This window comes from Solanum lycopersicum, chromosome 10 (genome assembly GCF_036512215.1).
Source record: "Solanum lycopersicum chromosome 10, SLM_r2.1".
Taxonomy (NCBI): domain Eukaryota; kingdom Viridiplantae; phylum Streptophyta; class Magnoliopsida; order Solanales; family Solanaceae; genus Solanum; species Solanum lycopersicum.
In genome coordinates this window covers 33006861-33031153 of record NC_090809.1, presented here as the reverse complement: position 1 = coordinate 33031153, position 24293 = coordinate 33006861, and the positions used below count along the sequence as shown (strand labels likewise).

The 24293-nt window shown below is 33.1% G+C and overlaps 1 protein-coding gene across 6 annotated transcripts; it reads right to left on the bottom strand.

The window, feature by feature from the left end:
• Positions 1-920: 920 nt before the first annotated feature.
• Positions 921-16361, bottom strand: LOC101250936 (uncharacterized). Of its 6 annotated transcripts, none has more exons than XM_004248771.5 (12): positions 16104-16361; positions 15871-15969; positions 15052-15249; positions 14832-14956; positions 14611-14732; positions 14447-14529; positions 13745-13891; positions 6858-6980; positions 3022-3204; positions 1681-1775; positions 1496-1593; positions 921-1212 (listed from the first exon to the last, which is right to left on the bottom strand). In XM_004248771.5, the coding sequence occupies exons 1-12, from the start codon at positions 16143-16145 to the stop codon at positions 1115-1117; spliced, it is 1413 nt and encodes a 470-aa protein (XP_004248819.1). In that variant the 5' UTR covers positions 16146-16361; the 3' UTR covers positions 921-1114. The 6 variants fall into 6 exon arrangements, with proteins under 6 accessions (XP_004248819.1, XP_025883469.1, XP_010327508.1 ...); XM_026027684.2 differs by having other exon boundaries at positions 13745-13888; XM_010329206.4 differs by lacking the exon at positions 6858-6980.
• Between the last annotated feature and the right edge of the window lie 7932 nt (positions 16362-24293).

Genomic DNA, 24293 nt, shown 5'->3' with positions numbered 1-24293 from the left:
ATTATAAGTCTCCCATGGTCGTCTGGCCGCTAAAGCTCGGCAAGGTGTATATGATAGGATGTTCGACAACCTTGGTTCCACCTCATCGTATTATTATTCATTACATTGCATTGGTCGACTTTATTGTGTTATATGACTTATTTGTATGTGTTTACTTTATTCACACCTTTTTTACATTATTTGGTGACACCAATGTCAGAGTGAGACTTTTCTGCATGCAAGTGAAAGTGTTTCATAATTTATTATTTAAGTTTGATTAGTTACTTATATCCAACTGGTTTGCTACCCTTTCGATGCAGATACTAATTAGGGTGATACTAGTAGTGGTTGATTGAATCTAGCACTTTCTTCTCTTTTGGTGTTGCGGCAAAATCCTATTTTTTGTATCGCCTTTGGTCTCCGTCTATCATTTACAGTCTTTAGTTTCCTTTAGACTCGTAGAAATTTTCACTTAGTTCTATTTTTCAGATTTTTGTCAATCCTCAGCCCACGAGGACCTATACTAGTGTTCTATAGCCCTAAACAGGCATAACAAGAAGGTAGGTCATTACATTCCGCCTATACTATTCTTTGAAGAGATGGTTAGGATTTTCATTGCCATTTGATTTTAATACATGTATTAAAGAACTACTTAACACAAAATAGTATCTTCAATAATGCTGTTGAAAGTCTGGTTCAAAAGGGTTTTGGAAGCTCCAAACACTTGGTGAAATTCCGTAAAATCATGCTTGTAGCTATGACCAACCAGAAATCACAACTTACACCATGAATCAACAAACTTGCTAGAGAATTAAAAGCAACATCTCAGTAAACACCGTGACAAGTTTGTGCAACCTTTCCATCTTAATGGAAGACAAAGAGTAACCATCTTAGCTCCAGAAAAATGATGTCAGTACCAAAGAAAAATGGCAACGTAACACTCATGGAAATATCAAAATTTTCCTATCAGGAGTCGTCAAACATCTTGAAGATATCGGTACAGAATTTCAACAAGAAAATTCCCATTTCAATATCAAACTATATCCACATGCATGTTTGCTTTGTAGAATAACAAAAATCTGATAATAATACAAGAATGTCAGCTTCCCGCGTTAACTGGACCAGAAAAGCTACATCATTGTTTTAGGCCATATGAGACGCGAAGTGCACCAAGTGTAGCAGAGTGCTCCTCAGCTACCTTACAGAAGATCTCTTCCCATATCTTGAGAAGTTCTGTTTCACATACTCAAATCAGTAAAAACTGAACTGTGATATGCAACTTAAATTTAATGCATAGGGTACCCTTATCTAAGCAAATAATATTTAAAGAGGTCATCTTGAAGATTAGTACATGAAAATGATGTTCTCATAGCATGTGTGTCACACTGCTACTCTTAAATCTCTTCACTTATGTAGTGGAATGATGTGGATCATTATTATGCAAAGCTTTATTGCTTACATTAGTACATAGTAAAAACATGTAATTACATGAAACACAGATACAAATAAAATATACCAGATTTATCAGCGGATGAAAGGCACATGATGATCATGTCGAACCTTGGTACCTTCGTCAGATCTTCCAGGTATCTAATTGCCAAATTCATATCTTCACTGGTGAATAGCAGTAAAAAATCATGTCAAGATTAACTATCTGCAAACTCTACTTGAAGATCCCTCCTAAATGTACCCCATACTTACATGAAAAATGTGGCAATACATCTTACAATGTCCATGAGCATCGGAGCAGATAATGCATTTTTAAATATTCGGGGTAACATTGCAGGTGAAGTGACCTGAACAAAGCAGGTCTAGATTACTGAAACAGGTGCAGAAATGAAAAAAAAGTAGTCTCTTAACTGTTTTAACATAGATTTTTTTTTTTTGACGACTTAACTGTTTTAACATAGGTTTGACCAATAAATAAAAGAGATAAGTGTCAAAAACACACCGAAACTATATCTTTTTTTTTATGTTTCATACTTAAATATCACTTTTTAGTATGAGAAACACACTTCTCTCTTTTATACCACTCTCATCATGGTATGTGTAATACACTCTTTCTTTTTTATTTTAAAGAATTTCCACACCACACTCCATATAGACAAAATATTCAACCTTGACAAAAAATAAATAAATTATTTGTATTAGTTAAAATTAAAAATTAAAAAACTATTTAAAAAAATAATATTTTCTTTATAAAATAAAATGTAAAATATTTTACTTACCTCACACCATTTTTTAAAGTTCTTTTATTTTGTACTTCATCTCCTCCCCCTCATCAAATACTAATTTAATATTATTTTATTTTCTTAAAAATATAATTTTACACATCCCATTTAACGCTCCGCTTTCAATTTTTTTCCCCAATGTTTAGATATACATATCGAAAATATTTTTTACTTGCAGCCACAAGACTTTATATTTTTTAGTTGTTTATGTTATATTCAGCACACTAGTAGAATTTTTTTCTAAAAATATATGTACGTGCATATCTAACACAAAATAAGAAAAACGTAAAAAAAATAAAAATTAGGAGCGAAAAATTAAATAGAATGGGGTAAATTTTTTTAAATAAAATAATATCAATTTCTATCGGGAGGAGGGGGGGGGGGGGGGGGGGAGGATGAAATATGAAACTTCTAAAAATATTTTATAAATGATTTTTTTTTTTTAAAAAGGATTGGGTCGCGGGGTTACGTGGAGGAGGTGGAGTGAGATAAGAAAAATAATTTAATTTTTATATGGATAGTAATCTTTAATTTTTAATTAATATTTATTTTTTATTATACAATTTTTATCTAGATAAAATATTTTATCTATGTGGAATGCCATGTGTCAAAGTTTTTTCATATAAAAAAAAAGAGTGCACTACACACACCACTAGGGTGTGTTTCTCAAACTAAAAAGTGATAGTTTAGGTATGAAACTCATACTTTTAATATTTAGGTATGAAACTCAAAAAAATAGTTTAGGTGTGTTTTTGACACTTATCTCTAAATAAAAAGAAAAAAAAACAAGATGACAAGAAAAGCTTAAGACCTTCAATAATTGAGTTTGCAGATTACGATCACCAGAAAGTCCCCGCCAAGAAACCTCAAACTGATAGGCTGAATTTGGTGCTGCAATATTTTTTGCAGCTTCAGTCTTTGCAAGACCAGCTGCTCGAGCAGCAAGCTCTTGGACAGATTCCTCGAGTTCTTGCTTGCTTATTTTGTGAGTTTTCTGCAAAAATATTAAGTAGGGCATCATGTGTGTGTAGAATTATATTAGCATGACAGAAATGACAAAATACCAGTATGGTATCGCATGTAAATGAAATATAAATACAATTGTTCACTAAAATAGTCATCATAAATAAATTCATCCACTTGGAGGTACTAACATTCAAGGTTTCACCAAATATGAAACTTCAGTAATGGATATGCATTAACATTAAACACTAAAGCAGCTTTTAGAATATATGTTTAGGATAGAAATGCGAACAGAAATAATCTATAGAACCCTACTTTGAGGGAATTGTAATAGTGTCTATAAATAGAGTAAAGTGCAATAATGTACATACACAATTCAATAATATTTTTCTCCTTTATTTCTTACAAGGTATTAGAGCTTTGGTGAGAGATATTGGGGAAAGAAAAAATCACACACACTCTTGCCTCAATTTTTTGGCGACTATTTTTCATCATTTCCTTCTTCTGTTGATGTTACGTGAAAACCAACACCACCACAGGGTCCCCTACCTTCCGCCGACCAAACCTCAGTCAACCACTCCTGTAGCCGACCTCGCATACCAGAAGCTTCATCACTTCCGACCAGAACTGATCATGTGTCAGGGCTTGATCCTGTTTTGGCCAATTTTACAGCAACGTTCTTGTTCAAGATCTACTTGTCTCTTGTTTCCAAGACTACCCATTCACTTCCAAGTGTCGTACTGATTTTCCGGCATTGAAACAATTCATTTTTAGATTCCAGCAACGGTTTAAATTTTTTTTTAGATTTTAGGCTATAATTCTGGTTTCACAAGATGTCTTTCGGAGTTGATATATTTAGCTTGAGCTTCCTCAAATGAGTTGTGGTGCAAGATCAAGCTGTCCAAGACCACTTAACAAACAATGCTAGTGTGGTAAATGAAAAGGTAAAAGCTAATGAGGGAGATGCAAAAGCCAATGCACAATAGGAGAAGGTTGACTTTCAATTATGTAGTCTCCCAAGGCAATCTATTGATTCTAAGTTGGATAATTTCGTCAGTTCCAGACATGTTATGAAGTTAGGGAAAAGTCTTCCTTTATACACAGACATCTCGTTTGTATTATGTGATAAGTGATATCTCAAATGACCAACCTAATGAATCAAGAAACTAATGTTTACTTACTTGGGACATTACATGCAGTCACGAAAGAATTGAAATGTTGATGTCAATCACTATAAATGTGGAAAACCAACAAGAGCACAAGACGAATGTTGTTTCTAGCTCTGGTCGAGCTCGTCACACTAGGTTTGTGGGTTACCTTATCATATGATTTGCGAGCTATTGCGTAGGAGCGGGGATTTTACCCTGTGCGCACCCAAAAGGGTAACGACTGCGGGTTTCCCTTTTCATAAAAAAAAATGTTGTTTCGAATTCTTATACTTGTAGGACTTCCTAGTTCCTACTAACCATGATTCAATGTGTGTGATCAAATTTTAGCTAGTACTACAATTTCTACAATTGATGAATTATTCTCTCATTTACTTTGCCTTGCCGCCCCTCCCAGTCACAAAGTAGTTTCATTACTCACCGTTGACTCCTCTTTTCTCGCATCTCAAATCATAGATAATCAAAAATCAATCTACGGAGAATCAAGGAGGAAGATGAGGTAATTTTGAAATATCTCAACGAGTATAGTTAATGAGATATGCTTGGACACACTCGTGACATATGTTACTCTGCATGGTTGACCACCCAATAATGTTCATACAACTCAAAAGGAATATAATGAGTCCTTTCATTGTCGACCAAGTAAACAGATATCTCAACACCAAGCCTCTGTTGGCAACCTGAATAACCATCCAATAATATCATATTACTTAGATAGAATATGATAGTTCCTTCAATATCGAGCAAGTAAACAGACGTCTCCACAAGTAACCTCAGTTGCTGGTGATTCCTTTGCTTGTGTTTCTAGGTTTCTTGGATAATGGGTCGTTGACTCAAACGCTTTTGATCATATTTTTGGTAAACAATCACTTTGTTTGAAATTGTTTATTCACAATCTCTTCCTACAATTATTTTAGTCAATGGCCAAACAAAAACCAAAAGGAGTTTGAAAAGACAAATCCCAATCCCGGTCACTCCAAACTTCATTCTTCATGTCCCTAGTTGTCTTTTTAATCTTGTTGTGAGTGTTGTAATTCAGTTTATGACTCCCATGTGATAATTCTTGGAATGCAATTGTTCATATTTGGTGATATATTAAGTCAACTCTAGGTAAAGGACTAATCTTTAAGAATCAAGGCCATGAGCATAGCATTGACATACAAACACTAATTGTGCAGGGTTATTCTCTGATACACGTTCTACATCTGAATATTGTGTTTTACTAGGAGGTAATTTGGTGTCTTAGAAGACTAAGAAATAGAGTGTGGTTGCTCGATCTAGTGTAGAAGCAAAATATCAAGAAATGGTTGTAGCAAATTATTAGCTAGTTTGGATCAAACAGTTGTTGAGAGAACTAAAATTTAGAGAAATTGGCTTGATGAAACTTGACTGTGATAATCAAGCAATCCTGATGAAACTTGACTGTGATAATCAAGCAATCCTGATGAAACTTGACTGTGATAATCAAGCAATCCTTCTTACCACGTAAAATCTAGTATTTTCATGCGAGGACTAAGCACATCGAAATTGACTGTTATTTTGTCAATAAAAAGATACTATTGGGAGATATTGTTACAAAATTTGTGAAGTCGATTGATTAACTTGAAAATATCTTCACCAAGTACCAATCCTCGTATGAATTACTTCTGTCACAAGCTCAGTACATATTTGAGAGCGAGTGTTAGAACAAGAATAAGAACGAGAATAGTATATAGAATTCTACTTGAAAAAGAATTGTAAATGGTGACTGTAAATAGTGTCTCAATGCAACATATTTTTCTTTTATTTCTTACAATATATATGCGAGATGATCCCTAATATGATCTTAACCCAACCAAATGTTACCAACAAGGTCCTTATGACGAGTGTGACTATTGTGCATTACTTAGTTCAAGTTTACTACGTGGATGGCTTGCTCTGCATGTGTTCATCATGTGATAGATGTTTCTAGAGCAAATTAAGTGCATAAGCGAGCAAAGAAAGATAGCTTTATGTGTGGTAAAACAAGCTAATCAAGCATCTGACTACAAATTAACTCTATGTTGGTGATCATAATTGATAATGACTTAATTTTTCATCGAAAAACCAGAAATGACATTGGTTTAGTCTTTGCCTATTGTATGCTTGCTCTAAATTTGTTCATCGTGTGGAAGATATTCAAGAGCAAACAAGTGCATGATCTAACCCTATGTTAGTGATCGTAATTAATAATGACTTGAATTGTTCATCCAAACAAGAATGATATCGGTTAAGTGTTTGTCCTCATCAAACATGGATTATGAATACCGCTGTCAAAAAGGATATGAGACCAGAGACAGTTTTTCACACATAATATTACATTTGCTTAATAAAGTTTTTGACAAAACATTATGTATACTTGTATGAACGGGAAACTTCCGATTGCCTTTCTTGCAAAGGGAAATGGATAGGGTTTTTTTTTTGGGGGGGATATTCAATATGATAAGTTTCAAAACAACACAGAAGGAGTAGCAGGAATAACTAAATCCAGGAGTAAAACCTTTGCAGTCCCAAAGGCAAGATTTAGGGTAGGAACGGTTGGAGAAGCATCTGAATCTTTGTTGCTAATCTGCATATGAGTATCTTCAACTTTAGCAGTCCCAAGAACATCTCTATTGTTTTCCTGCCACAGAATTTGAATGTTCAAGGCATTATGGATTGGTGAACCCCAGTATTGGACAATTTTCACCACCTTAAAAAATATATTAGTTACCAATAAATGATATCTACCGTTTGCATCATTTTAAATTCAAATTACATTATAAAGATTGTACGTATTACAGAAACAGAAGCAAGTTAATTTAACTTGGAAAGTCGTCGTTTTTATTAATCAAGAAAGCCAATAACTGATTGTTGCCAAATCTTGCTTCTTTGAGCACTAGTAATACATGCAAACACAACAAAAACACTTAGCATAGGAGTAGATCTCCACTAAACAAAGAAAAAGAAGAAACACACTATTTTGCGTCTGGAGACACTTGTTTAAACCTTCTTAAACTTTGAAGAGTTGACTAATTCTTAGTTGTTTTCACTGCGGATGCAGAAGGCTATCCTAGCAATAAGGTCTTCCTAGTATCGAGAAAGGGTCCTCCCCTCTTCTTCCCAGGTTAAAATTTGGTTAAGGAGCTGTCAAATGCGTTGTTCCACCAGCTTCGAAGAAACAGAAGGCACATGCTCTAAATAAGCATGAAGCGTTTGCATCGTTTGTGCCTTCCATTTTTAACATTTAGAATTCTTTAATTAATTTGAGAAAGTCTTTTAGTGGTAGCAGGATCCATATCCCCCTTTGCTTTGCCAAATAGAGAAAGAAGCTACTATTATATGCGTTAGAAAAACTTAACCCTTTCTTATTATTAGTAAGATAGGTTGTCTTGGTTTTGTAACATGGTTCAAACTTGGTTTTTAGTGAATATGAAACCCCATTCACTAGATTTAAGTGCGTTGAATAATTGTCCTTTCCTCGTACGCATTTGAGTACTCAAGGCCCCCTTTCTTTTGGCGGGTATTGCCACATGGCTTAATCCCGAATCACTCCTTAAGGAATACGACACAATAATATAGCGCACATCATAGAAGAGAGGTCTTTTATTATAAGATAGGCCGCCCGCATCCATCCTTAAGAGATGGAACAATGGTAACTCGACAACTCAAAACTAACCAGTGCAAAACCATGTGATCTGTCCTCGTTGATGTACCCCACTGGCACTAGCCTAATGCCCAACCTACTCGTCTTTAACAGGCTTATTTGTACCCTGCTACATTATGGAAGTCCCCTTGGCCAATTGCGACAGCTCAAAGATGACCTATACAACCCACGTGCTTGCCTACTCGTCTTTCACCGGCCTATTTGTACCCAGCTACAATCTCTTCCCTTATAAAAGAAAAGAGGGCCCTCTGCCTATCCTCAATCGACAGCAACTTTGTCCTAGCGAAGTAAAGTCTCTGCACCCAATGCTTGATTGATGTGATCAGACACTTGCTTTTCCCTACTTTTGACAGAAGAATAAGAGGTCGCAGGCGGAACAGAAGAGGCTGGCTGATTCAATCAACTAGGGCTAACTCAAAGGAATTCATAACCCTTTCAATCTTCTTATTTCATTGGTCAGGCAGCAGTGTTCTCACTTCCAAGAAGAGCCACATCAGGGAGGATGGCTGCCGAAAGCAGAATTCAATAAAAGCATGATAGTGGAATAGGACAGAGCTATGTTCAATTGGGTAAACCCGCACAAGAAAAAACTTTTTTTGATTAAGGATGATAATCGCAATAGCGAAGGTCATTTACCTACCATAAGTAGGGACGCACAGAAGATTTTAAACGACTTTTCGAGGAAAGACAAAAGTGTGAAACTAAGCCAAGAGCCCACTTCAGATTCAAATGCGTACGAGGAAAGGACAATTATTCGTACTTAAATCTAGTGAATGGGGTTCCATATTCATGAAAAACCAGGTTTGAACCATGTTACAAAACCAAGACAACCTATCTTACTAAAAATAAGAAAGGATTAAGGGTCTCCAATGCCTATAAATAGAAGTTTCTCTCTCTATTTGGCGAAGCAAAGGGAGATATGGATACAGTTACCACAAAAAGACTTTCTCAAATTAATCAAAGAATTATAAATGTTGAAAATGAAAGGTGCGAACCTCAACAAATGCTTCATGATTTTTTAAAGCATGTGCCTACTGTTTTTCCGAAGCTAGTGGAAAAACGCATTCAATAGCTCCTTAACCAAATTCAAACCCCGGGAGAAGAGGGGATGACCCTATCCCAAGACAGGGAAGACCTTATTGTTAGGATGGCCTTCCGCATTCGCGACGAGAACAACTAAGAATTAGTCAACTCTTTGGAGTTTAAGAAGGTTTAAATTAGTGTCTGCAGATGCAAAGTAGTGTGTTTCTTCTTTTTCTATATTTAGTGGAGATCAACTCCTATGTTAAGTGTCTTTACTATGTTTGCATGTTTCACTAGTAGTTTTCAATGCTTCCGTTGTTCACTTTGTAATGTTGTGTTTAGTTGTGTGGCTGGTCTATGTGTGTGTAAGCTTCCTATTTGATGTATTCCCATGTAACAACTATTAATGAAAAAACCCACTTCTTTCTAGTTTATTCTCTTTCCCTGTTTTGTGCCGAAAAATTGTTGATTTGAATACTTTTTAGAATCTCGTTTTTTTTGTAAATTTCTCACATATACAAGCTCAAACTACTGCTAAGAGGGTGGAGGTTGTGTATTTACAGTCACTCTCCTATATCCTATAATAGCATAAGCATAACAAAAAACTTCAATGCCTTGCTATCTATCTTTAAAACCGACACTGAAGGAGTTGAACATAGTAAAAAGTCATTTCTTTAATGAAAGACGCCACCAAGCTAGTATAGTTATCGCACACTTGATCTTCTAGGAAAGATCACCTTCTAAACAAAATAAGAGTAAAAATTCCCGAACGAACGAAATAAATGAGGGAACAAGCATTGAAAGGTGTGCGTTAGTGAAACAAATAGCTCAGTCCTAAGGGACAGGACAAAACTTCCCTTGGAGAAAGCTAAACTGAGGGAACTGGATTGGTCATTCCACCAGCACTCCATTATAGAGTGTTGGAGCACTCTCTCTTAAATCCCTTTTGATACAAAGAGAAAATGGCTAGTATCCAAGGCTAGTCCCAGAAAGCAAGCTAAAGGGCTATCCCGATAAGAAGATGAAGCCTAATCGAGCCAAAATGAAAGCAATAGAAGGAAGGGGTATAGCATGTCTATTTTTCTGAATCTTTCAAGATGAAAATAAAGGGATTGTCTTAACTTCCTCTATGCGGTTGCGTACAACTTTGCTTGAGTAAGGAGTAGGCCATTCCAGATAGGCTGCTTTTACTATTACTGATGCTTTTAAGAAAAAGACCTTTCCTTTGTGATATTAAGGATTTCTCCAATCATTAGAGTGGTATCATCACCTTTCATTCATGTCTGATGGATAAAAACCCTTGGGCCTTCGTACACATTGTTTAAAAAGGCTGCGACATGTACAACATCTTTCCATAGACTTTTTCCAGACTGGATGAAAATTCAATATATGAATAATCATTCCCTCACAAATTCTTTATTTGAATATCTTTGATTTGTTCGTTATACAGATATAGATTAAATTGCCTTTCTTGGAACCATCCCTATTCTGATGGCTCAGAAAAAGACCGACGGAAACGAAGAGGACTGATTGTTGCTAAAAATCTATTAAAAGAGTATCGCTAACTAAAATAAAGGAACTGAACTTAAAGATAGCTAACAAAATTTCAAAAATAAAAATAGAGTCTAAACTATCTGCAAAACAAATCAGGTAACATTTGTGTGTCCTCGAGAATTGAAGACTCCAATTTACTTCTGAAAAACTCAACTTCTTAACATGAAACAACTTTGTAAACAGATCAGCAATTTGATCTTTTAACCTGCTTATTGCACTTCCCTAGTAAAGTTAATCAGATTTTTGCTTGGTTTTCCCATGAAAAATAGATCATGAGAAATGGCTATCGCTGTCTAATTACCACAAACACTTCTATGCTTTCTTCTTGTTCTAAATCAAGATCTTCCTTAGCCAACGAGATTGATTTACAACTGCTGTTGCAGCTATAAATTCACCAACTGCAGTTGACTGTGACACAAAATCTTGCTTCTTTGAGCACCATGAAAAATATCCTGCTCCAAGGCTAAAACAATAACCTGAAGTGTTTTTCATGTCATGAACTGACCCTCCCCAATCACTATCAGAATAACCTCACCTTTGAAATTCTGACTTTTACAGAACTTAACACCATAGTCCAAAGTCCTTTGACATACCTTATCACTCTTTGGGAGCCTTTCATGTGCATTTCACTTGCACAATTCAAACATCTGGACAAGACACTTAATGCTTACAGAATGATAGGGCTTGTGGAAGTGGGATAATGAGACGTCCAATGACCAATCACACTTCTATAACTTGCCTTATCAACCTTGAAACTGCCATCATCCTTAACCAACTTCTCTTTTTGATTCGTTGAAGGTGTTCATAGATTTGCAGTCTTTCATTTGAACTTCTTAATTATCTCCCTTGCATACTTCTTTTGGACACGAAGACTTCATTTTGAGTTTGATGAATCTGCATTACAAGAAAAAAAGACATTTCTCCCAAGTCTTTCATCTCGAATGTTTTTTTCATTCCTTCCTTGAATTCCTCTATCAATTGAAGGTTGTTCCTTGTTACAAGAAGATCATCAACATAAAGTGACAGAACCACAATACCAGAATCTTCTATTTCAATTAACAGAGTTGATTCACTTAGGTTGATCTTAAATCCTAAATGTTGCAAATGCGTGTAACAAGCCCTTCGAGCCTGTTTTAAACCATAAAGGGCTTTTTTCAATAGATAAGACTTCTTCTACTCCCTTTACATAAAAACCTTGAGGTTGCTCCAAATAAATTTTCTCATGTAGAAAACCATTTTTAAAAAGCGAACTTGACATCTAATGAAAGATTTTCCAACCTTTTTGAGAAGCAACGACTAACAGCAGTCTTATAGTATCAAGTCGAGCTACTGGAGCAAATATTTCTTAATAATCAACTCCATAATTTTGTGAATAACCGTTTACAACATATCCTTGCATGTAACAAACCCTTGGAGCCTGTTTTAAACCATAAAGGGCTTTCTTCAGTAGATAAGACTTTATCTTCTAGTCCCTTCACATAAAAAACCTTGAGGTTGCTCCACATAAATTCTCTCATGTAGAAAACCATTTTAAAAAGCTGACTTGACATCTAACGAAAGATTTTCCAACCTTTTTGAGAAGCAACAGCTAACAACAGTCTTATAGTATCAAGTCCAGCAACTGGAGCAAATATTTCTGAATAATCAACTCCAAAATTTTGTGAATAACCTTTTACAACAAGTCTTGCCTTGAGCTTGTTAACGGGACCATCAACATTCAATTTTTTGAAGTAAACCCACTTCACACCAATGATCTTCCCATCTTGAGGCTTTTCCACTAGTTGTCAGGTCTTGTTCTTGTCGATCATTGCAAGCTCCTCCATTGAGCTTGCCACTTGGTATCTAAAATGGCTTCTTCAAATCCAGAAGGCTTTAAAATGGCAACATTATATGTCAAAGAGCAACCTTCTTCCTCTCACAGATTAAGCATCAATTATCTCATCATAATCCGGTAAATTGTTTATAATCTGCTTCTGGCAAACTTCCTCCCAGTCCCGCTGCTCATTGTCCAAAGTACATCTTTGCTTACCATAATTTTTCCAATATGAAGCTGAAAAGTTCTGTAAGCTTTAGAGATTGTACTGTAACCAATGAATACTCCAGATTCATCTTTGTTGTCTAACTAGTCCCTCTTAACTTGTGGAATATGAGAGAAAATACTAACTAATGAAGATTTTTTAAGGACGCTGGACGGTATTACCGCACTATACCTCAAAAGCAAGGGCGGATCTAAGTGGGAGGTAGAGGGTTCAATTTGAACCTCCCTTGAATTTTATTAGGAAGTTCTTGTTTGTGTGAGAGACTAAATCTCGAACTTCTAAACCTCCCTAGAATTTTGGTAGTGTGACTATCCCATTTAATCAAGTGAAATTTGTGAGTGTTGTTGTTCCTTTCTCAAAGAAATTGCCTCTTGATTTTGTCTAGCTGCTTTAGAACCTTGTTGGGGATAGGGAGCAGGTCAAGAACACTGTTAATGAGAGTCAGACTTCAACACATACAGATATCGCGATTACCAGGAAGCTAGTCTATTCAAATTTCTCTATGATACCATTAAACACCTCACAATTCTTGTATACACCTAAAGGTAAGCCTAAGTAAGTGGGAGGAAAAATCTCAATGCAACAACCCGTAATACTTGCAAGTTCCTCTATGATAGACACATGGTTGACACAGTATATAACCCATTTTAGCACATTGAAATGTAGTCCTGAGAGAGCTCTGTCAAATAGAATGTGCACCTCGACTAATTTCACAGAAACCTATCACCCTCTACCAGCATCGAGTACCAGGTAACTCTATCCACCAATGTTAGAATAGATGGAAAGAAATCACTAAGCTTTGTCTCTGGTAGGATGGGATATGAACCTGAGATCTCATGATTTTGAACCCACTTCATTGACCACTAGGCCACACTCTTGGTCATCATATAAAAATTCATTACAATCCTCTTTATCTGTTGCATCCCTCATACCAGTTTAACTTTTAGATGCTAAGTGCTTTGAATACAAATTTCGCTTATTAAAGAGAGTACTTGAATATTATTAAAATAACTGGTAGAATCAATCATTTATAACGAATTATGACAAGATTTCAGTAAATTGGTCCATTCGTAGCATTAAGATAATTAAATGTTGCAATACTTTCCAACAGTTTGAAGTGACAACCTTGGCAGGAATCGTCCGAACTTCAGCCACCTTTTGAGAACTACTTGATACAGATTGGATTACAGGGCCAATTTTAATTGTCTTTCCAGATTTTTGAGGCCCTTGTGCAGAAACATCTGTTGCTCCTGATACTCTTTTAAGAATCTCCTACAATGTTGATTAAATTGAGAACTAAATAATTTGTGATCAATGCATAGAAAAACATAAAAAATGACAAATTTTGAACAGCCCCTAAAAGGGACCAAGAGATGAAGCTCCAGAAGATACAGAAATGTATCATGGTGCAATCAAGGAACACTAACATAGATCTTCAGTGCATGCAAAAAGAACTTTATCAGTTAATTACATAAGTTCCTTCCTCCCACAACATATATGCACCAACAACTCCATTCTCATTAGCCAATTATCATGATATGCCTACATGGAGCAGAAGATATTTGGGCTTGTAAAACAGGAATTTCAATAGGTGAATTGCTAGCAGAAGTGTGGTATAGTTGTTATTTCAATAGTATCACCAGTGCTTTTCCTTAATTCATCACGGGAAATATTGTGCAAGACACTTCAAAGGACTAGTACCATCTCACAGACCTAGAAGTCATGCCAATGTATCTCCAATAAAGAATCATTGCAGATTATTATAGTGCAAACTCTTTTTAAGGAACACAAAAAAGAGATTGCATCTAAACTAATTAGAGTGATCACCTTCTCATACAGAGCCTTAACTTCTCCATACTGCTTCTTGATCTCTGGGTTCCGTGGTTCCAACCACAACGCAAATTCAGCATCTGTGCTGCTACAGTCGCATTAGACAGGAAACCTGAATATAACGGTTTTCCGTATGCTTACATTTTAAGATTAAACTATACCTTCAATTGATTCTTTCAATTTCCCAAGTTCTTTCCTAGAAGTTGAACGGCGAGAATAAGCTTTAATGTAACGATCATCCAGATTCAAGGCCTCTGTGCAGTCGTTCTCTGCCTCTTGAAACCTAAATACATGCGGAGAAATACAAAGAGGTAAGACGGCTCCCAATTTTCAAGCCATACTATACTTAACCTAAAAGAACAATGAAGTGCATTAAACTTGCCTTTTGATTTTAAGATAAGCCATCGCTCTATTGGCATAAGAGACTGCAGTTGGTGAAAGTGCAATGCTTCGAGAATAGCAATCAATGGCTTCATTGAACTTTTTCTGCTTAAAGCACTCATTACCCTAGAAAACAAAGCATAAAAAGCAGATTACCAGCTATAATGACCAAAATTTGCATTTTTAAAATAATCACAATTAATTTGAAGGATTTAATGTACCAGCTCTTTCTCCGAATTGGCGTTGATGTTGCTCTCTTCCGATATCAGTTCACTTGATAGATGGCTAATTGGATTGTAATTTTTAGAATAACTATATGGACCAGCTGCATTTCTGATCGAGGTAGATTTGCCAACTTGTTGTGTCCCATTAGCTTGAGGACTAGTAAGAGGTTCACTAGTACGGCTCCAGTCTTCTTTCTGCGCAAGGTTATTAGTAGAAATGATAAACGATTTAACACTGTCAAGTCGACACAGACAAAATCATTTACAAATAACCACCAGCACCAATCAACATGGCTGAGTATGTGGGATGTAACCTCTTCAATAATCAAGAAAAAATAAAGGTAGCAGCTATAATTTATACAGCTAGAGACACTAAAATCAACGCAATGTCTGCAATTATTCAGTTATTGACATAAAATCTATAAAATAAAAAAATAATTTTAAAAAAAATCCTAAACAAAGTTAAGCTAACAACAGCAAATATCAGAATCATCACAAATAAAAGGTCTTTTCTCTAAGGCATTCCAGGTATCACTCAAAATTCCTTAGAAGTGCCACACAAACATATGAAAGTTGTCTCAGAACATAGGGTAAAGCAAAATGACACTCAAAGAAAAGTGAATTTCCAAATTCAATGATCAAGCCAGAAATTTCACTAAGGCTATACAAAGTACAAAAATATAAACGCATCTGCTATACATATATAAAAAATAATCGGCATAGCTCCTCAGGTTTCGCCAGTTCACAATTCTAATTAACTAAAGCATCATTTAGCACAGTAGATATGAAGATGTATGTTATAAAATAAGTGATTACCAACGTCTCTTTGCCACCAGCCTGAGATTTCATCTTTTTGTCTTTACCTTTCAATGCTAATTCCCAATCTTGCAAGTTATTAAAGAGCCCCTGCATATCCTGTTCAGCCAAAAAATGCCAGTAAAACAAGCAAACCATAGAATATCAAGCAAAGGAATCGTTGAAATTACTGACAGGGTACGCTTCAAACATTTTAAGAAAGTTAAGAGAAAAAGAAAAAGGTAGCAAAATACCTGAAATTGATCGCGAGAGTGATTGCTTGGAACCCTCGCCATTGGCGTCGAGCTTGAGGGTTTTTGTTGTTTTCACTAGAGGGTTCTGGGTTAGTCTGATGCAATCTGAAATCTTTCTTTTTTTAATTTAAAAAAAAAAAGTAAATATAGTAAGTAGTGAAAAATGAGTAGAGGGTGTCTAACAAGTGTTTTGAAATTAAAGAAATGATTTTTTAAAGACATGAATTAAAAATGTGATAACTTTAACTAGTCAAAATCAAAGTTTCTACTCCCGTCTCTAATTATGTGTATGTATACTATTGAATTGACATCATAATTAAGAAAATAATGAATAACATATTAAGTTTATCATTTTATCTCTATTAATTATAAATTTGATAAATTAAAAATTTTAAATTTTTAAGAAGCTCTATCTTTTTCAAAGTAACTAATTGGAGGTATAACAAGTAAAAAAATTGTCTTATCTTGAATTGTCAAAATAGAAAAGTAAAAAGAGACGAGTAAAAAAGAAAATTAGGCAAATATTTTGAGACAAAGAGAGTACTAAATACAAATTAAGTAGGGGTAAAATGTACTTTAAAATTTTTTAGGGATCGTTTGGTAGAGTGTATAAAATAATATTAAATAGAATGTCTTAGTTATGCTTGTGTTAATTATACATAAATTATTTCTATGCATTATTTAATGTGATGCATAAAAATAATATTTATTGCATAAAAAATTATTTACATAGACACGTTCCACAAGTATGGTGAAAAAGATGTAAAAAATAAAAGGATTTGAGGGGTAATTGAGTTTTTTATTGAGTTAATGCATGCATTAAAATATTGCATTACTAATACCTAAAAATTCATGGTGTTAGTAATGCACAATATAATACACAATAGAATGTATAACTAATACTAACATTAATTATAGACTTAAGTCATCTACCGACCCTTAAAGTTGTTCGCATAGTTCATTTAAACACCTCAACTAAAGCTTATACCTATTGAACACTTTTATTATTCAAAATAAGTATCTATTGAACACTTTTCGCTGATATGACAAAGAGAGTGCAATACACATAAATAGAAGCCCGTGAAGTGGCTATTGCCATCCACCCTTTCCTTCTCTCTCTTTTCATTAGTCATCTCTTCCTTCCCCTTACCATCATCAATTTCATCTAAACACGATAACAATCAATATTTTTTATTATAATTTTTTGATATATGTTTTTTTTACTTTTTCTCTTCTTTCTTAATTTTACCACAACTCATCATCATATATTAAAATCGATTATGCAGATATCAAAATCAATGAATCAAATTTAAGAACTTTAATTTCTGATTAAATTTTATTTCCAACGAGGTTTGTTCCCGACATAAACTTATGTCAGCGTAATTCAACAATAAACAATCACATCAATTAATTAAAATTGATAGTTAAAAGAAACAAAGAGTTCTTCAAATCCAAAAATTATTAGTTACGAAATTCAGAAAAAAAATTCTGATGACACGATTTTTTTGGTCATAGTGATAGAAATTCATAATTATATGATGAAACATTATTCATATTACTTGTACCATAACTGGATGAAGAGAAGAATATTATAATTAAAAAAAATAGATTGTGGGAGGGACTGTGTGTCGGGGAGGTTATGATTTCTCCGTTTGGATCTAACAGAAGAGAAAGATGAATGGTTGTCATGGGTGGGTGAAACGTTTTATTAAAAATATTCTTTATAATTTCTTTTAGATAATTAAATATACTAAGAGTCTGTTTAGCTCAGCTTAAAAGTTGGTTTTTGACTTATTTAACTGTTTGGCAATACTCAAAACAGCTTATTTTAAGTTAAAAAAAACTTATTTTAAGCCAAAAGTTAAAAGCTGGGGTAGGGGTGCTTTTTTTTTTTAGCTTATAAGCTGTTTTAAGCCATATTTTTATTTTTTCCCTTAATATTTTTATACAATATCCAAATTATCCATATAACCCTAACATCTCTTTCTTCTATTTTTCCCTTTTCACGTTTGGCATAACAACTTCAGCTCTTTTATCCAAACGCATAACTGCTTATTTTAAAAATAAGTTTCAGCACTTTCAAAAGTACTTTTTTAAAGTAGCTTTTATTAAGCCCATCCAAACGGGCCCTAAAATAGCAAAAAGAATAATTAGAAATTCATTTTTAAAATAAATTTTTGGACTCAAATGACACATGTCATCATTTAATTCATCAATTTGTCATGCCAGAGCAAGTGTAGCACACAAATCTCATATTTTGGCTGATTGTTAAAAAAAATGCTAAATAGGTTTCAATTTTAAGGGATATAGGTGTTCAACAGGTACAAACCTTAATTGAAGTGTTTAAATGAATTATGCGGACAATTTTAAGGGGCCGCATATGATTTAAGCATTAATTATACATAGATAAAAAAAACAAAGAATCTTAACAAGATACTAATAATATGCAAATTTTAATGCATGTATTACTTTTTCTAATGCATTCTAAGAAACGAACCCTTAAAACTTTAATAAATACACAACAATTCACTCCTTCGCCAAGGGTTCAAAATTATTTTATTTGGTCTTCTTAGAAAGTTAATTTTTTTGGCTTTTCTTCATCTTCTTCTCCATATTTTTTCTACTCGTGTCGTCCTCCTACTTTTCTTCCCTATTGTCTTACTCCTCTCACTGTTAGGATAATTTCAACATTTTTCAAAAGTAAAGTTCCTTTTCTTTCTCTCATAGTTAGGGTTTCAATAAATGGTGATTTAGGTTAAAGAATATATATATATTTATATATATATATATATGTGTGTGTGTGTGTATATTGCATGTCCTAATAAATATATTTTTGGATTGTTCTGGTTGTGATGTGCTTTTAAAGATGTTGTTATTTGGTTGTTGTCGTTATACTCTTCTTGAAAAAATGTTGTTATTGAAGATGTTTTATTCTTGGTGAGAAAAAATGTGTTCTTGTAATTAATGGTGCATTGATATTGATGGTAAAATCATCAAATCTTACTGTAAATAAATAAAGTATTTGTTAAGTACTTACAACAACTCTTGAAATACTAACAACAACTGCTAAACTTTTTGAAACAATTGAATGAATCAAATGCTAAAGTTTCTACAACAATTGAAGATTTTCTTGGATTATTGATTTAGTGATGTGTTCTTAATATGTTGTTCTTGATAATTGTTGTACTCTTTGTAATAATATAAAAAAAAACATGATCTTTTGATTGGTGTTGGTGTTTGGTTGATATTTTGATGTTAAGCTTGAAAAATCTGCATATTTTCTTGGGTTATTCATTTAGTGATGTGTTCTTAAATACGTTGTTTCTCACTGTTGTTGTACTCTTTGTGAGATTTTATTTTCTTTGAATGGTGTTGGTGTTGGTGTACTCGTGTTGGTGTCGGTGTTTGGTTAGAATTCTGAAAAGTATGTATATGTTGTAAAAATCTTATAACTTGTTGTAGATATATGAAGTAGTTGCTGAAGTTGCTATAACAAATTTGCTAAATTAGTTAAATATGTACAACAACTACTTAAGTCTATGGTTCAACTGTTAGAGGTTTTTTAAATAGAAATTTCAACATTTTTTGCAGCAGTGCCTTTATCAACGTCAACAATGGCTTCATTTTCCTCTATATTTATAATGATTGATTAAATTAAGAGAGTATTTCTATGTTGTCTTTGGTGTATAGATTAAATGACTCGAACTAAAATTTAAAAAAATACTAGAAATGATATTCATACTAGAACTTCAAAAAGAAAGCTAACTAGTATACAAAGAGAAGCTAAAGAACAACAAAATAAAGACATTAATGAAACACAATTGATAAATCTTGTTGAGCATGCCACTGCTGAAAGTGAGGCAACATCAAGCCATAGACAATTGGATAAGGTTTAGGAGTAGTTTAAAGAAGAAGAAGAATTTGAATGAATAAATGATTCTTCCAAAGATGATTGTGATGTTGCTGATACAGTTCAAATAATACTGAAAATAATAGTGAAGCTTCACAAGACAACGATAGACAAAATGGGGTCCGATTAAAATGGCGTCATAATAAACCTGTATCAGAATCTCCAGCCTTCAGTCTTTCAGTTGTCAGTTCTTTTGTCGTTAGGTCTTTAATTGTTGATCTTTCAACAATCGATCCTTAAGCTTATTGGATATTTATTTTATGACTCCAAGACACCTATGGTTACTTATAATTGATGATATTCTGGTAAGATTAGAAATGAAAAAACTATTTAATAATTTAAGAAAAATATTGAAGAAACAAGATCTGAAAATAATTCTTTAGGTCAATGATTTTTGAAAAATTATTTAGACTGGATTAAAGTTTGAATAGTCGAGTTCAAATAAAGTGGTTGTTGCGTCAAATGTACACGGAAGAGTACGCGGTCGTGTAAGTAATAGAGTAGCCATTTTCAAGATCCAGATGTCGTATCCACAGAAACTTAAGATAAAATGATATTTAATTTTTTCAATAACTATAATTAAAGCAAGTGTATCTAGAAAGGTTGATATTTAATTCTAAATTATAGATTATACTAATATGATTCAATTTTGAGTTGGAGTTAAAATAATGACTTAGATGTTATAAAATACTATGGTGTGGATGTCCATTACACCAAGAAATTACTCTTACTCATTATCTCCATTACTTTTCTTTATTATGAAGGTAACCATAATCTCCACTTTAATAATTATTTTTCTTGTAACCTTTCACTTCCATAACCTACCAATTCTATTCATATTAATGTCATGTATATGACTAACCTTTGTATGTCTTTATGTTACACTATAAATAGAGGCATCAGAGTTCATAATGTACACTTGAAGGTTTGATGAATACTTGAATAAAAAAGCTCTTATCTCTTATCTCCCTATTTCTGTTGCTATCATATTTTATATTTCTTGTCTTGTTTTACTTTATTTTTACAATACGTTATCAACACAAGTTGTTCATTCTCCGTTTAGAATCAATGGTAGATATTTCTTAATTTTTATAAATTATCTTAGTTATTTATCAACTGCAAGGTATACTTCATATCCTATATATTATTTGTACTAACAAAACTTGTTTTATAGTTATTTAAAATGATTAGTAAATTATGATAATATTCATAACAATATTGTGAGGTACAATGTTTTAATTTATTTTACTTGGGATTTATGGTTCCAACATGTTATTCTAATTAATTAGTTTTGTTTATTTTTATTTAATTTTAAGTCAAATTCATATTATATTTATGGTATTCAATATTTGTTTTTGGCATTACATTTGGTTTATTAAGACATTGGTTGAGGGTAAGACGGTGAAATCATGTTTCACCTCGACTTAAAGTCTCGGTGCACCATGATGATAAGAATTTTGGTTCAAGTCCAATTGATTTATGACCAAAGATGACTTTATATGGGTAAGACATTAAGTTTAAGTTCTAATTGGGCTATAGTGATTGTCGTGCCCCATTTTTTAAATCAAAAAACGGGTCTTGATGCACGACCTAACAACTCTTTTGAGATTTAGAAATTGAAGAGTCTCCACCTAACAAATTAAGGCGCGTTAGGACACCTATCTAACCTAACTAAGTCTAACCAAGGTCAACGAGCCAGAGATCAGGGTAAGGTTCAAATTACCTTGAGTGGAAGATGTTAGACATCCCACGAGATCCACAAATGTGGGTCTCGATCGTATCTCATGCAATTTATGTGGGGTTACCAGTAGCAAATAAGGTCACTTCATTATTTAGTTAGTTAATTAATCATGCTTACTAGGTGATACAAATATTAAATAATTAAAATCATCTTATTTGTTAAGCATGCAAGTCTATGTGATATAACAACAAAGATTAAATAATTAGCTCATGTTATTATTTTAATCAATTAATAAGCATGCGAGACTAGGTGATAAGAATATTAAACAATTAAGATTCAACAATTAACTCATATTTTTATTTTAATTAATTATAAGCATGCGAGACTAGGTGATAAGAATATTAAACAATTAGAGTAACTTTATTATTTTAACTAGTATGCAAGGCTAGATGATAACATAGTACTAAACAAGAAAGATCATATTATCATCTTAATTAATTATTTAAGCATGCGAGACTAGCGGTAACATGTTATAAAGAACACATTATTATTTAAATAATTATTTAACCATGCGAGACTAGGTGATAATAATATTATACATAACTGATTTTGAGATAAGTTAAGAAGATAGAAAATAGACAAATAGATAAACAAACAATTTTTTATTTTATTTAAGCTACCCCAAATAATTATAACTAAAACAAGTAAAGGAACAAAAGGGAAAGGAGAATCTAAGAGACTTTTTGGATCAGCAGTCTACTTTTCTTTTTATTCTTCAGATAGTCTTCCACGACGGGACATACAAAATCAAAGTTTGTCTTTTAAAGCCTGAGTCGATGACATCATCTCTGTAGGGCCAACTACCCTTACCCCACCAGCCATGCATCTAGTCCTAAAAGGTGCCTAACATCCCCACTTAATATCCAAGAGACATTGGACTACTAGTAGAGTGATTTAGACTAAAATGAAATATAAGACCCTTCTAGACACCAAGCAAAAAAAAAATATTGGATAACATTTGGCACATAAAGTCTCATGCTGGCCTCTAAATTTTAATTAGACATGCTGACAAACACAAATAATTAGTGAAAGGTCTCATTTTTTAAGTGTGTCAACATTTAAACAAGCAACACACCAATAAATATAATAATTAGGGCAGGGCTGAAAGTTATGAGCAAACAAGGTTGATATTAAGTGGCAAAAGTTATGTACAATGCATAATTTTTTTATTTTTTTTAGCAATGATTAATCAAGATGATCAGTTTAACTAGGCACAAAAAGGGCAGAAATATATTTAAGGCATCAGTTAGTTTAAATAAGTAATTAATTTCAACAGGGATGATTTTAAATTTAACAATATATAGGCTTATTTATTTTAAGTCGTAAAAAACAGCGGCAATGCCATTACCTGAATGCAAAAAATTATCATTCAGACATAACTTAATTGGACAAATTTTAGAAGATTCAGATTAAGTTTAGGAGGTATTAACATGCTGATTTTTTTCTCTTAACTATGAAAAAAATAGTCACGTTAGTTGATTTTAATTAATTATAACATTCTGGGATTTATTAGAATGCCTAGGAACATGATTTCTAAACCAACTTCCAACTATTCTATAAGCATGGTTTTTAAATGAACAAGCCGAAGTTAAATTTGAGTTTTAACACATAAACACTACAACCAAAAATTCACAAGAAATTACATAAACCCTTTAGGCAGGACATCTAAGTGAGCATGCTGAAAAATCGTATCAAAACCTATAGGTATGAATTCTACACCCAAATGATATATAAAATAAAACTAGTTCTTGTGACAATTATATCAACAAACATAGATATGATTCCTACTTTATAGGCATGAATTCTATATTTTTAAAAAAACCACATTCAAAACTAATTAATGACATGAGATTGATTTTATTTATTAGTAATCCAAAATTGGTTTTCAAAAAGATGATTTCAAAAGGGTTTTTTTTTTAATTCAAAATTGATCTCCTAAATTGTATTTTTTATGGTTTCTTTTTATGATTATGATGTATTATTTTTAAATTATGCTATTTCCTAATTATTTAACCTAGTTTATGCAATAGATCATGAATTGACCCGAATTCCCTAACCCTAGGTTATAAACTCATGCTGAATTGATTAGCATTGATGCAATTGATTTAGTATTTGTGTTAATTACTATTTAATGATGTTATTACAGCCACTGATGTATTAAATTGTATTAATTGAGGAGGTTAAAACCAATGATGATGGCTTGTTGAAGGAGAATTGGTAAGACTTTGTGATCTTGAATCTTTACTTCAATTGTGATAGCTTATACTTGGTGATTAATTTCAATTGAATTATGCCTTATGATTGTATTAGGTAGGTTTTGGTATGATTATGCAAATGAAATGAATTTATTATGTGAATATGTAAGATTATGCTTAATATGAAATAATATAAGGTTGGTTATGAATTGCATATGTGCCTTATTATGACATTATGATGATAATGTGTTGATCTCACATATGAGGGTTGTATTGAAAAGAAATTATCATGTAATTACTAATGAGATAATGATTTGTAATAAACAAGGGATTATTCTTTTATG

Excerpts from the sequence above, each read along its gene's own strand:
- LOC101250936 (XM_004248771.5), bottom strand. The coding sequence starts at position 16,145 with ATGGCGAGGGTTCCAAGCAATCACTCTCGCGATCAATTTCAG. Across the intron at positions 13,892-14,446 it reads TTAAGGCTCTGTATGAGAAG|GAGATTCTTAAAAGAGTATC; the intron begins GTGATCACTCTA and ends TCAACATTGTAG. Across the intron at positions 1,213-1,495 it reads TTCATCCGCTGATAAATCTG|AACTTCTCAAGATATGGGAA; the intron begins GTATATTTTATT and ends TATGTGAAACAG.